Source organism: Branchiostoma lanceolatum, chromosome 13 (assembly GCF_035083965.1).
Source record: "Branchiostoma lanceolatum isolate klBraLanc5 chromosome 13, klBraLanc5.hap2, whole genome shotgun sequence".
In the NCBI taxonomy this organism is placed as follows: Eukaryota; Metazoa; Chordata; class Leptocardii; order Amphioxiformes; family Branchiostomatidae; genus Branchiostoma; species Branchiostoma lanceolatum.
In genome coordinates this window covers 11,382,882-11,397,078 of record NC_089734.1, presented here as the reverse complement: position 1 = coordinate 11,397,078, position 14,197 = coordinate 11,382,882, and the positions used below count along the sequence as shown (strand labels likewise).

General features: G+C 39.2%; 1 protein-coding gene across 1 annotated transcript; it reads left to right on the top strand.

The window, feature by feature from the left end:
* The first annotated feature begins 2,283 nt into the window (after positions 1–2,283).
* On the top strand, positions 2,284–13,247 carry LOC136447320 (nuclear mitotic apparatus protein 1-like). The gene is made up of 10 exons (XM_066446089.1): positions 2,284–2,414; positions 2,637–2,848; positions 6,006–6,107; positions 6,254–6,318; positions 6,829–6,894; positions 7,494–7,732; positions 8,425–8,605; positions 9,117–9,259; positions 9,908–10,076; positions 11,199–13,247. The coding sequence occupies exons 1-10, from the start codon at positions 2,383–2,385 to the stop codon at positions 11,268–11,270; spliced, it is 1,281 nt and encodes a 426-aa protein (XP_066302186.1). The 5' UTR covers positions 2,284–2,382; the 3' UTR covers positions 11,271–13,247.
* Positions 13,248–14,197: the final 950 nt, after the last annotated feature.

Sequence of the window (14,197 nt, the reverse complement as noted above, 5' to 3'; positions counted from 1 at the left end):
CACAAAATGACACTAGTCTCGTAGACTGCAGCTTGTATCACTTTCCAACTTTTATAACTACCGAAGTAGGTCACTTCTACAACTACAGCCACGGCTACCCCACTAGTGTCAATTCTACAGGTACAACCAACCATCCCCCTTCGCTTTTACAACTGAACGATTAATTAGCAGCGAATTCTTCTCAAAATCGTTCAAAAAGGCTTGACTTATAATTACCTCCTTTTGAAGATTCCTTGTTTCACTTCAGGCCTTTCTACAACCAAGGCTACTAACGTATTCTCCCATCTTAGTACTTTCTCGTTATGTTGACCTAGCCTGAGTGTCAACCTGTTTCAGTTCCAGGGGGGAAAAATGTCTTCTTTTTTTGTGTTCAAAATCAGGCGAAAATTAAAGAGCGGGCTGATGTCATCCATAAAAGCTACATCCTCCTCTAGCCTTACATACGTAGTAAAGGACGCGATTATTATTCTACTCGCACTCTGCGCCAACATGCACTCAGGGCCCTATGTATTTATTAGTATGTGTATGCACTTATCATGATCACCCTATCATTTGGTCGTAGCCTTGATGCCAGACTGTTCGCACACCTACCCACATATCAAATATCATCTTAATCCACCCAGGGTTCTAAACTAATGCTTGGAGCCGTCTAAGACAGACATGTCTGGTGCTGTGTAGTAAAACAAGGCTTGCACACTTTCGCATTATCAGTGGATGCATTTATTCTTCAACTAGGTCATATCAATCAGTCCCTGCTGCTTTGACTAATAAGTGACCCTTGGAGGCGGCATTTGAACCTCTAAATACTAGTAACTGCAATTAATTTCTTCTAGTTATGATCTCGTTCCCAGGATCATTAGTTTCCCTCCTAAACGTCATCGTTTACGCCGAAACGTACGCGATCGAGGAACATTACAATTTCTATAACATCCTCTGCAGACTCCATATTCAATGCGAGAGGGCGTCAAACCAAGATGGATAAAAAAGAAGATGGCTAAATTGTTAGAATAGACACCATAACCGTTGTAACAAGAATCGAAGCGACAAACACATAGTATCATAGCGAACACGTCTTTTTTTTCATGTATCCAAGAAGTGCACAAACTAACACTAGTCTGGTAGACTGGTATATATCACAGAAACAGAGCTCCTCCCTCCCGAGAAAGCCTGGCTTCAAAGCCTGACATTGCAGAGGACGCAAAAACAAATTACACGTCATTGGCCTGAATTAGATAATTAGGGCAACACAAATCAACTATTTTTAGCGCGTGTTGCCATGTCCCCTATGACGTCAAAGCAGGAATAGAAAATATATGTCATGGTTTGCTGTCATATATATATCAAATAATGGCTTAAGATACGTTTTCGATTTCCCTGTGTAAAACCACCAACGTTTTTTTAAATATTCTGAGGAAGATTTTGTGGCAAGATTGTAAAACAAACAGATAGAACTAAACGAACCAACTGCGGCATACTCTGCTTTAGTTTTCTTCTCTTTCCTCCTCTTACAACTTGTGTCGTGTTACTGGTTAATGCGCCCGAACGTTTGTCATCGATTACCAGTCGCATTTTTCACGACTGTATTTGACTTGCAGTTCTTTCTTAATTCGCTAGATGTCAGGAATATGCCACCGTGGGTAACCGTCCACTCTCCCACACAGTTAGCATTGAAAACCTGATATTGAAGACTACAACCATTATCAAAACCGAAGGGAAGCAAATGTATCGATATCGTTTTGTTGACCCTTTTTGTTGATCATTAAGTCAATTATTTTTCGTTCGTTCTGCCAGTCAACCCCCGATCTCGCATTACGCCAAGGGGACCTGTGTGTGGAAAACTGCAAAGAACGTGAACTTTATTATGATCAGTGACGATTGAATTTGGTTGTAAAGAAAACAAACAAGTAAAAACCAAAAACAAACAAAGAAACAGACAGACGGATATACAAATAGACGGACAGACAGAAAAAGAATTAAAACTGTTTCGCTTTATTCCTGTTTATAGTCTAAGCTGGTCACCAGTCTATCCCAGTTTTTTTCTCGACCCCGCCTGCATGGACAAATTAGCCCACCCCATCCAACGATTTTTGGCTGCCAGAAGTACTCAACGTTACATTTATATCATTTACATCACGGATAGTATGGTCAATTCACCTCTAAAATCGATAGAAAGGCTAGCATCAATAAATAGACCGCCGTTACATGCAGCGACCAAAAATTACTTGCAGTTCGCTTTAATATCGCTAAGTGTCCCCACTAGACCGTAGTTACGTGAAATCAAACGGATTCCTGATTGGGAACGAGAGAGTCCGTTTAGCCATTTGATTGGTCAAAGATTAGCGCCCTGAGGACGAGAAGAGCGGGTCTATTCAAACCGACAAGATGGCGGCGAACGTTTTGCTGGATTCTAGAAGGTGTTTTTTTTGTCAATCTTTCTCAAATTCATAGCTTATTTGTCTTTATACCATAGCATACTTTCCGCACATAGCTTAAGTGATAGATTTTGCAATATATACATGTCTGTCTGCCCAGCACTAGCCGTATAAAATACCGCTTTTGTTGTTTCTACAATCGACTTGTAGTTCAAAAATCTTGACACCCCACAAAATTTATAACTTGTCCCAAACCTAATCTAGGGTACTTGCGGAGGTGACACAACAGAAACTGAAGTTAGCCGAGGCTAAGGAACTGCTCCAGGAGTCCGACTACAATGCCAGGTCTGTCCTGAACCACACCAAGGGCCAGTGCTCGGACTTGAAGATGACCTGGCTGGAGCTGCAGACCCGGGCCAAGATCATGTCGTACATGGAGCAGGGGAGGGACAGCTGGCCTGAGTACGGGGCAGTGGGTCAGTACAGTATTATTTTGTTCCTTCAGACCCTGGTAGTGCCTAGTGGTACATTGGATAGCAATATGGACAACAGCATGTTTGAACTGATACAACAAGATGATATTTGATTGTGCTAGTTATTATTTTTATAAACATTTGACTCCAGACTTTCAAACTCAAGTCAAAAGTGTTTTTCTGTGCTGCACCAAGTATAAATGTGGCTTCTGCCCACTGCCACGGTAATTTCATGATACTTTTATCTGTCAAAGTGGCTGTCCTCTGACCTGTTGTCCTAGCCAGGCTTGGACTGATTTAAGGTATTGTTGAAGGGTGGCTGAGGAATTTTGGGATGTTTTTTAAAAAACCCTTTCTTAAGCTTTATAAACCTTCCTCAACCTTAATTTTTTTTCAGGTAGTACCTTATAGCAAGGTGATAATTTATGCAAATTAGTATGATGTCATGATTACGTCATCAAGATTTATAAGGCCACGCCCCTTTTTTAGAAGGAACGCTCTCCTTGGCTTGTGCTTCGATGTTCATCAATATAATTTTGCAGGAATGTACATGATAGTAATACTTTAAGAATGACGCGTGTCTACGCTTATATTTTGAAATATCGATTTTTGGCGAATTTTTTCTTGTTATCAAACAAAAAAAATTCGCCAAAAATTGACATTTCAAAATATTCGCGTAGACACGCGTCATTCTTTAAGTATTACTATCATGTACATTCCTGCAAAATTATATTGATGAACATCGAAGCACAAGCCAAGGAGAGCGTTCCTTCTAAAAAAGGGGCGTGGCCTTATAAATCTTGATGACGTAATCATGACATCATACTAATTTGCATAAATTATCACCTTGCTATAAGGTACTACCTGAAAAAAAATTAAGGTTGAGGAAGGTTTATAAAGCTTAAGAAAGGGTTTTTTAAAAAACATCCCAAAATTCCTCAGCCACCCTTCAACAATACCTTAAGTACTCTCATCTCCCAAATAAACATACCCCCCGGAATAAACATACCCCCTGGACAAATCTTCAAAATCTAATAGACGTACCCCCCGGAATAAACATACCCCCCGGAAATTGACCAAATATACAGATAAACTGTGTCCATGCTACTTCTGTCCGAGGGAAAGAAGATGATTAGCAGGTTCTCTTTATTCATTTATTGACTATTTATGCCTGTCTGAGGACCATACCAATTAAGTGTATAACTATTGAACAGAATAACTATACACATCTTGTTCAAATTATAATATTATTTGCCACTTCAAAAAGATATACTGTAGTTATTAATAGCAATGTTGAAAAAATTGGGCATAGGTTCCCCGCTATGACCCCTAACCGGGGGCCAACGGTGCTTCAAATTCAACAAGTTAAAATGTACATGATCATTGATACATGCATTTTCTGTTTGGAACTTGAAGCAAGTAAATTGTTGTATATACTGACATATAATCAAAACATGAAAAGTAGTCGCCAAACTTCTCAGTTCACTTGGATGGGCAACACTTTGAAAGTCTACTCTTTTTCTATACAAATGTATCAACATTTAGAAGATGAACAGAAAATTACAATATCCTGAATATATTGTCATCACAGGTATTACTTATATTTTGTAAAAGTCATGATAGAGAAAAGGAAGACTATGACAATCACATAATTTTTTCACATGTATATGATGTAACTATTTGTCTTTCCCAACTTGCCATTTATCTTCTATGCCTTCCATATAGAAACATAGATTTGTAAACATTACATGCCACAAATCATTGTGTTGTGTCAAGGACATTTAATATCATATAATATCAAGGACAATATTATATAATGTTCTTGGCTTTTGTTGTTGCAATCCAAATAATTTAAAATCTAAAAATACCCTTGTATGTATCATTTTGAGAAACTAAATTGTCAACAAATTTGTGAGAAACCTCCTGAAGGCTTGTTACAATGTTGCCACAAACTACAGGGTTCTCATGTTACATGAAAGGGTGAGCTACAGACAGTGGCGGCGCCACAGACAGAAAGGGGCGGGGCTAACAGAACATACACTCATGTTCTTAGAAACCTCCGGCATTCTTTCTGTAGGGGGGTGATCTTTTTTCAAGCATTTTTCAGTGATAAAAATGGTGACTAGATTGCAACAATTTTTTTATATAGACTAAGGTATTTAAAGTATTTTTGTAAAACTGCAAAATGCATTTCTGACAAAGGCAAAGGAGTTTTATTTGTAGATCAAAAAGAGTTGTTTCCCCTTCTTGGAAGTGAGATCTTCCAAAACAAAACATTCCCACGGACTGTCATTGCCGGGTGCGTTACTATGGTGCTTTTCGAAGGGCAAAATTTTCATGTTTGCGGTAGGATTGAAATGTTTTGATATACTTTCAAAGTAATGATAAAGTTTTTGATGCTAAGACACGGTTTTTTGTGGTGTTATTTTTATATTTTCATTTTGGGAAAGACTGTATCTTACGTGAGTAGAGTAGTGTATTACATGCGTAACGTTACATGAAACACTTTGCGCCGCTGACATATATTGGTTTCTGGTCAGCATGCTTTGGTTTACGATGTTATGAGACTGCTAAAGTTGTTCATATAAAAAGAATTGCATTTCAAAACGTCAGTGTGGCGTCTTATTTTCGCCCAATAATAACGTTGACTTTGAAGTGTTATAGAGATCGACCGATACGTTACGACTTCCGCCAGGATTTCACAAAGGCCGGGTCATAGCGGCAGGGAAATCAACGCCGCTTGGCCGGAAAATAATGAATTATGAGCAAAAATGCCGGGGAAATATTGGCAGGAAAACCCAAACTTTGAATTTTAAGAGGATCCCAGGTTAGTAAAACTCAAATTTTCAAAAAAATAATAAACGTACCGTCCAAAATAAGAACGTACTGGGTGGATTTTGAGGCTGAAAAAAATTAACGTACCGGTACGTTTATTTGGGAGATGAGAGTATCTGTGCAGTACAGGATTCAGGTATTTTGGACCTGTACCTAATTGATTGTACCGGTACTGTATTGGTACACAGCTCTACCCGCCTGTAGCGTCTGCACCCCCACCTGAATATGGTCAAAATTACGTTCAGTAGCATTCTCCTCTTTCCAGAGTAAGTTTTGTGGTTGCCAGAATGAAGTTCTGAGCCATGTTTGTGGTCTGCATGTACAGATGCAGAAGTGAAGGATGCTAAGAAGAAGGCATCAGGGCTGAAGAAGGAAGCAGCACAGCAGGAGAAACTGTTGTCTGATCTTGCTCAACAGGCCAGCACAAGTAAGTGTAACAAATACTCAGAAGACAGTGAGCTTGTCATTTTGGTGATCAGTTAGGCATAGAATACGGTAAAACAGTCTGATTGTAATATTTTCTAGCTTCTAGATCTTGTCTTACACACACTTTAACATGTGTCAATGTTTCAGAATATGAAGAACATGTGGAAAAGGTGGCCAAATTACAGGAAAGAATCACTCAGGTGGAGACAACGGTAAGTGAAAACATGTCGGTCTTGTTTCAAACCTATCAAAATGTTACTAGTAAGCAGTTTGTTACCATTTCGATTCAGGTCAATACATACTGTACATACAAAAAGTACAAATTCTATCAGTTGTCTATATATTTCTGGTTAAATTTAAGACTTGATCAAGTTGATGCAAACATTATACACAAGAACACATACATGTAGTGCCTATTTAACTTTAAGTGTCTTGAGCCTGAAGAAAATCACATTGTAACAGTGGGGATCAACCGCCACTAACTGACCAGTCTAACTGGTCTGGACCTTTTGGCCTAGTGGTTAGCGCGTTGATTTCCTAAGCCGTGCGGATCGGGATAAGTGGGGGTTCTAATCCCGGGAGCGGCGTACTCGCCCCTTTGGGTTTTTACAACATGACTGACTTAAGACATCTTAAACTACTAGCAGTTAAAGTTATAACTGCAGGAAACACTGAGTATAGTGCAGAATTTATGAATGATGATTATCTGTCTATTCCTTCAGCAAGCCAAGCTGCAAGAGGTTCTGCAGAAACATCAGACGGTCGGACAACTGCTCAACCTTCCTCAGGTATTCTAAGTCTAGAATCAAACTGGATATTTCAATACAAAAGGCGCCAGAAGCTGATAAAATTTTGTGTGCTTGAAGTTTTGAACAAAAAAATTGTAACAACAGCACTTCCAATGTCTGAATCAAGCATTCAAATTTTCAACCGCAGCACACACATTTAGCATGGTCAAATCATTCAATGGAAGCCCGTGCAATACAACTTCGAAGCCCATGCAATACTGTAAAATATTGACCGGTCCAGAACACCTGTATCAAATGTTATCCCGGCCCAGGTATGACATATAATAAAGGGTTAATGACCTACCCTGAGGTCTATACGGTGTGATAAGGCATGGTCGACATAAATAATAATAAAAAATGGTGTATCGCCCGAGGTAACGGCCCGAGCGCGGGTCATATCTACCTCAACAAATGTCTTAAGATGCATATATGAAATTTAAAAAAAAACCCTCTCATTTAATGGTGACATTCGAACAATGGGTTAACATGAAGATTAAAGACCAATAAAAGCGGGTTTATATGGGAAAATAAGGACCCGTGTATGGAGCCTTCTGATTGGTCAACGACATCTAGCTATATGATAATGCTCATTATTACAGATCGACCACACATTTGACATGGCAGCGTTACTAGAACAACAGACTTCCGGCATTAAGAAGGCTGAGGCAGCACTGTCGTCCTGCCAAGCTGCTCTGCTGGGGTTACAACAGGAGCTGGCCCAGGCTATGGAGGAGAGAGACAAGTTTTTGTCACAGAAGCAGACGGCAGAGAGAACCAGGGAGGAGCTACTGAGTAGGAAAGAGCAGGGGACAGATAGGATCAGGGCACAGACTGCATGGTAAATACTGTAAAGTACTGTAAATCTTGAAATGTTTACTGTGGTTTTAGGAGGGTGATTCATAAAAATCTGAACAATAAATTGAGCTATTTCAGTCTGAAGAAGATATATCATGCCTTTACCATTTACCAGGGAGGACTGGAGGAGGAGGGTGATGTTCATCCGTGACACTCTCACGACAAGATGATGATGACCATTGCGCCAGATTTCAACTCATTTGATGAAAAAATGAGCCTGATATAAAACAAATTGCTTATTGACTCACCCTCATATTTTCTAGTAACCTCTCCACCGTAAAATTATGACACTGCAAATAAGAGTTTCCAGTGAATTACAACTTTATTACAGTATTGTTTTAACCACTGCAAAATGACCCCTTTCCAGGCTCCTAGTGTGAAATTATGTCCCCACGAAAATGAATGAATTTTACAGTACACTGGAATCAGGGATACATTGAATTGTTTTACCTTCTCCCTCTTGTAAAGTTGTATAACTATTAAGGTACACATATAGATAACCCATGAAATATTCTAATGTTCTGCAATGTTATTTTTCAATTGAAGCCAGGCTATCCTACATACTTTAGCAGTCTTTTATATACAATGTAAAGACTTCTTGTTCAGATGATGTTCCATCTCCGAATCTATAGTTTATATACTTACATCAACCTATGCATTTTGACAATTTTCCAGGTGTAAACAAGTGTACAAGGTTCTGAGCCAGTTGAGCGGTGTGGAGGAACATTCTCTAGTGGGGAAGAGTCTGACTGTGAAACTCCTGCCTCCTCCAGACTCCACCTGCGACGTCATTCCTCTTCTCACCCTGCACTTCAGGGAACAGTTGACAGGGGGCTTCGCTTTAGAAGGAGCAGTGGTAAGACTGCCATTAATTGAAACATTATGGGAAGCCTTAGAAAATAGAGCTTTGTTTTCCTAGCCTCCTTTGCAGGCCACCAATGTTTTCTTAGGAGCACTAATTCGTGATTTTAAACATCTTGGGGCCAGGTTCTTTTGAAATCGTTTTTGCCTCCCTAGAAAATCGCAAACCAATTCTCTCCCTAAAAATATACACCAGCATTGCCTAGAAGGCCCACAAAGTTTATGTTTTTCAGGCATAGAAATCAGTCCTTTCCATAGAAACTTAGAAACTTGCTCTTTCCTAGTACACAGAAAGTCTAGTGCTGATAGTGTTCTAAACCTCTTAGAAATACATGTGGTATGTACACTTCTAGTTGTGTAAAATAATAATATTATTCCAAAACTGCAGCATGTAGCATTTTCAACGAAAAGAGTTAGCCATCAAAATTGTAATTTTCTTTTGAAATTTGCAAAATAGTCCCAGGAAAAGATAGGTGACTCATCAAGGATGTTCCTTCCCATTTCAGGTGGACCCTCCTAGTCTTGAGATTGAGGATCTCATCGAGGTTGCCATGGAGACCAACGACGCCCTGTTCCTCGTGAACCGCGTGCGGGAACGCTTCTTTACCCAGATGCCTCTCCTGCAGGAGATAGAAGGCCTGTGCCACAGGTACTGCACATTTTTAAATTTTCAATGTTTTTAAGTACGAGGAGACCTTTCACTGTGAACTATACCATCAAAATAAAATGCAACATGGTGTATTCTGTATTATCCGAGGTACCAGCTCAACCAAGATCCGACCCGTGGGAGGGCTGGGACAGATGTTGATGCGGAATATACCATCATGTTATATTTCATTTATGTCATACCTACCCCGCGAAATGCGCCAGAAGATGAGTGATTTTGTGTCTTCAAACGAAAAATTGTTACAACAGTAATTCTAATGTCTGAATGCGGTATTCAAATTTTCGACAGTCGACGCACGCAATGTGATGATTCTTTGGAAGCCCTTGAGATACAAGTAGAAGCCTATGTGATAACCCAAATATCACCTGGTCCGAGACACCCGTTTCGAACATTATCATGGCTCAGATATATGACATGGAAGACAATATTGAACTCACTCATTGATATATTCTTACCATATTCCTCTGATGAAAGTGCATTTTTGTACTGACTTGGCTGAAATTATGTATAACAGAGAATACTGGAGGCTAAACTATGAGTATGCTCCAACTTGTTAAGAGTATGAAATATGTTTGTATTTATTACTGTTTGAAAGTTTATATTGAAGCTTGTGGCCCTGTACTTTTGCAGGTACGCTATTGACTACCAGGCAGCCCAGAACCGTGTGCGAGTGATGCTCGGAGAGGGGGGGAGAATCACGTGTACGCTGGACATCGGGAGAGATTACCCTGGTGCTGAGGGGGTCTGTCTGATGGACTGTACAGGCTTACCAGATGGGAAAACTCTGCAAGATCTACTGGTGAGGAGCTAGTTAACTTCGCTAAAAATGTCATCGCAATCCATCAAGAGGTTCCTGAGTTATGCTGACTACAGTAGTGCGGAAACACAAACAGACAGACAGACAAACACACACACAGACACACCCAAAACAATATCTCCATTTTTCATGGAGATAACAAGGTTATGTTTTTGGTAGCGTTTGTATGTTTGTGGATGAACAGCATAACTCGAAAAGGCCTGAATGGATTGTCTTGATATTTGGTATGTTGGTGTAGATCTTGATGATACCTCAAGATGATTAGATAGATGATTAAATCAATTGTAAAAGTTAAAATCATTTGGTGAAGAGAAGGTATATGAGGACGTGGAACTGCAGTTTAGTAGATGTACCCGGATATATTCTGATGAGGGGTGTATTTTGGCCTGCTACACCTGTAGTTGTCACTCATCATAGATGGTTTCCGACTGGATGTCTGTAAAGGCACCAGTGTTTCCATTGCTGCAGAAGTATGTGACTATAGCGCTATCACAAACTCAAAACTAACGCAAACGCTCCTCTTTCTCACCACTGCAAATTTGAATCCCTGCAAACTTAAAGACACCCAGAGCATTTTATGAGGCTTGAAAACTGGAAATATTCTAGTTACTGTAATCTTTATGAAATTGACATTTAATGCCACTGCTTACCACATTTGCGTGCGGATTTCTTATCAAAAGTGCTCAAAAGCGGTACAAAAATAAACTACATAGTGATGTTTTAGTTTCACGCGCCTGGTGTAAATAGACCGATACCATAGCCCCGCCCACCTCCGTCAAAACGTAGAAATGCAAAATTAAAACATAAAGATGCAAATATTTGACAGACAGGCAGTCACTCTCTCATTGGTCGAACCGCTAATTGTGATGGACAATCAGGATAAGTCTATTAGGGCTTGGATTTTCTATCAGTTCTCACCACACAATGACATACGTATCTTTGCTCCTTTGATGTCGATATGTAATGGTATAGTGTTATTGAAACTTACTATGTGTAGGAATGACTAGAAATTTGAGTTTTTCATTTGCGTTTCAAGCCTCATAAAATGCTCTGGATGCCTTTAAATGCATGTATAGTAACAAATTTGTCCTTCTGTTCCCCCAGCCTTCTACTTCCCATCTCATGACCCTGGAACAGTGGATGGACCATCTCACCAGCATCAGTTCCTCATGGTGATGGACAGTAAGGCAAGGAATCTCTCTCTGCCATCTTCATATATGTACATATATAGAGAATAATCTCCAAGTAGATCTATCGGTGGCAATGACACTGTCAGTATCCAAAGGGAAAAAGTAGTATCATTGGTCATCGATGACAAATAATGCTGCTTTCGCCCTTTGGTGGATACTGACATTGTCATTGTCACCGATAGATCTGCTTGGAGTTGGAAACTAGTTTAGCTTTAGTTACATAAAGGTATAACTAATGCTTCAACAGTGTTGGTTTGTTGGTCAATTTATTTTCAGTCAAACCGCTACCTAGTAAAACTATGGGGCCAAATCTCTGTTACTCAACTGAAGGCCGTTATATTATACATACAATGTACAATTTTCCACTGTGAAAGAGCAAATTTTTGTGCCTACATCCGTCGTAACAACTCAGAAATAGTCGTGCAACAATGTAATATTAATGGTCTACCTTTTTTACACAAAGGAGTAGACCTGCCTCAAAGAATAGTTTCCTCTTTTTTTTTTCAAATCTGTTTTGTCTGTATTTCTAAAAGATTTTATCAACATACATGTAATGCGTACAAACACACAGCTATCCCAATATGGGATACTTACCTGTACTAGTTCAAAATTGCTTGGGAGTAGATCGTCACAAAATGTGTTTCAGAATAATGACAAATACTGTGTTGAGATGACGAGTACATGTAGTATCAACAAAACTTATATATTCTTATTTCTATCTTAGAACTGTAATTCGTTAGATCAGAATGTTATTAAGATTGTTGATTCATTGCTGTTATGATAAGGATTTTTCAAAATTCATATTTTCATTTATTAAACAGTGTGTAGTAATAGCATATAAAACGGTTACAAATAAAGATATGATAAAAGCTTGGTTGGCTTTAGATTCTATAATTCTTGTGAAATCTTCATTTAGAAATCATTTACTTGAAGGGATCCAAATTCAGGTCCCCTTGAATGAAACAAAACAAGTAAAATTTAACATCTGAAATATGGCTTGAAATACTGGGTGCATATGAATTTGTGTGACCCAAATTACCAAAATTGGATATGTGTACCTGGATCATAGATGTTTGTATGCAAGGTTATATACATACAATACTAAGTGTACAATCGCATACAGCATATTCTGAACATTTAAGAGTCAGAAACAACAGTAAAACATCTGTTGTATTATTTGTTTGAAATTTTGGAGTTAGGTAATCTTTAATTTCAGGTTCTACAGAGGGTTTTAATTCGGTTTTTCTGACATTCAGCTTCATTTGATGTTGTGCACCAAAATGTTTTCTGTGCACCTGAATTTGTAGGTTATTTGCACCACTTTTTAGGTGCCCCAGTGCACCTAGTCCCAAAAATTAATTTCGAGCCCTCCACATTGATGTAGCACCTATGTGGTGGCCACAAATGCTAGTGGGAACCATCCTTCCATTATCTGAAATGCCAGTCACTCTTACTGAATGAAAGGCCTTTATGGAGAGCACTATAGAGCCTGCACATACCTATTTTGAATACAGGTTCTACATCGTAAACCCCACTAAAAGCACCCTCATTTCCTTGTTTGCATATGTCTGTAAAGTAGCAGTTAAATCGGTTAATATCCTTAATGATCTGCTTTTCAGTAGTAACATTAGCCCTTGAAGAAAGATCCACTAAAGAAAAATAACAAAAAAATCATTAGAAGCCAATCTAAAATGCTACAAACATCATACATACAACCTACATTCAAATGCTTCCATGCCCGCAACTTGCCAGCCTTGAGTCTTTTGTTTGTGCTAAACAACTTATAATTATCCTTGTATACTGTAGACACAACCTTCCTTTAGAATTAATTTGTCAAAAGACCCTTTATATTGCTTATTTATCAGGAAAAATAAGTACATACCAGTACACAAAGAAACACAAGTCAATTTCTTTATTTGTGTACAAACTTGTCGACCATAATAAAGGCTGTGTTACATGTGTACATACATTGTCAGTACATGCTCTTAATCAAACATACAAGTCAATTTATTTCTTTAGGCAACAGACAACCATTGTAGATATCCCTGTAAAGCTCATGTTTACTGAATTCTTACTACATGTGTATTAATGCAATGTGCGAATGTCACAAATTCCCATTTGCGTTCACATCGTTAGAAGGAATACCTTTTCAAGGCCTTTAAAATTTCCTGATCACAAAAGAATGATTCTTCCCAATATATCATGAACAGTACAACGGTTTTTTAAATCTAAGTCTAAACACTTACATATATATTCTAACTAGATTTAGACCTTACCATTGTCTAGAAGCATACATACAGTACATGTGATGTAAATGGTAATCCTTTGTGCTCCCGAATTCCTAGAAAAACAGACGTCATCCATTCTTCCCATCTGTTCCTTTCCCATGCTCCAACCTTGAGGTGTTTCATCCAAGGGAAATTTGTCCTCATTCCGACAACGTGTCCAATTTTTTAGTGCAACAACCGGCGGTCGGGAACGATGGGAACCGCGCGTCCCCGAATTTGGGGCACGCCACCCCCGTTTGACCTCCCTCTGTCCTTGGCTGGCTCTCTCAAACCTTGAGCAACGCTCGCGCACCCCAGTTGTGGAGTCAGTGTCCCTGAATCTAGGCTGCGGGTCAAGATGAAGGTCAGCATTTGCCTAGCAAGTGGGGTGAACGACCTAGAGGATACCATCCTCAGACAACCTTGGTGCTGGTTACCTCGTGGGGTGATGGGTAAAATACCGTGTGTCCCGGATGAGGACGTGATTTACTGTAAAACAGCTTGCCGCTTAAGTCCGATTTGCGTAAACGTGTAATTTTGAATATCTGATGTGCTAGTCACTCCAGGTATTTATCTTTGACTTTCAAGTTGGCGTACACATTGTATATGGGCAAATTGTGATAACATAGCAGAGGTAATGTTAACG

What these genes read in the sequence shown, in the direction of transcription:
- LOC136447320 (XM_066446089.1), top strand. Translation starts at nt 2,383, where the DNA reads ATGGCGGCGAACGTTTTGCTGGATTCTAGAAG. An exon ending in GCCTGAGTACGGGGCAGTGG is followed by an intron (nt 2,849 to 6,005) that starts GTCAGTACAGTA and finishes CTGCATGTACAG; the next exon opens with ATGCAGAAGTGAAGGATGCT. An exon ending in TCACTCAGGTGGAGACAACG is followed by an intron (nt 6,319 to 6,828) that starts GTAAGTGAAAAC and finishes CTATTCCTTCAG; the next exon opens with CAAGCCAAGCTGCAAGAGGT.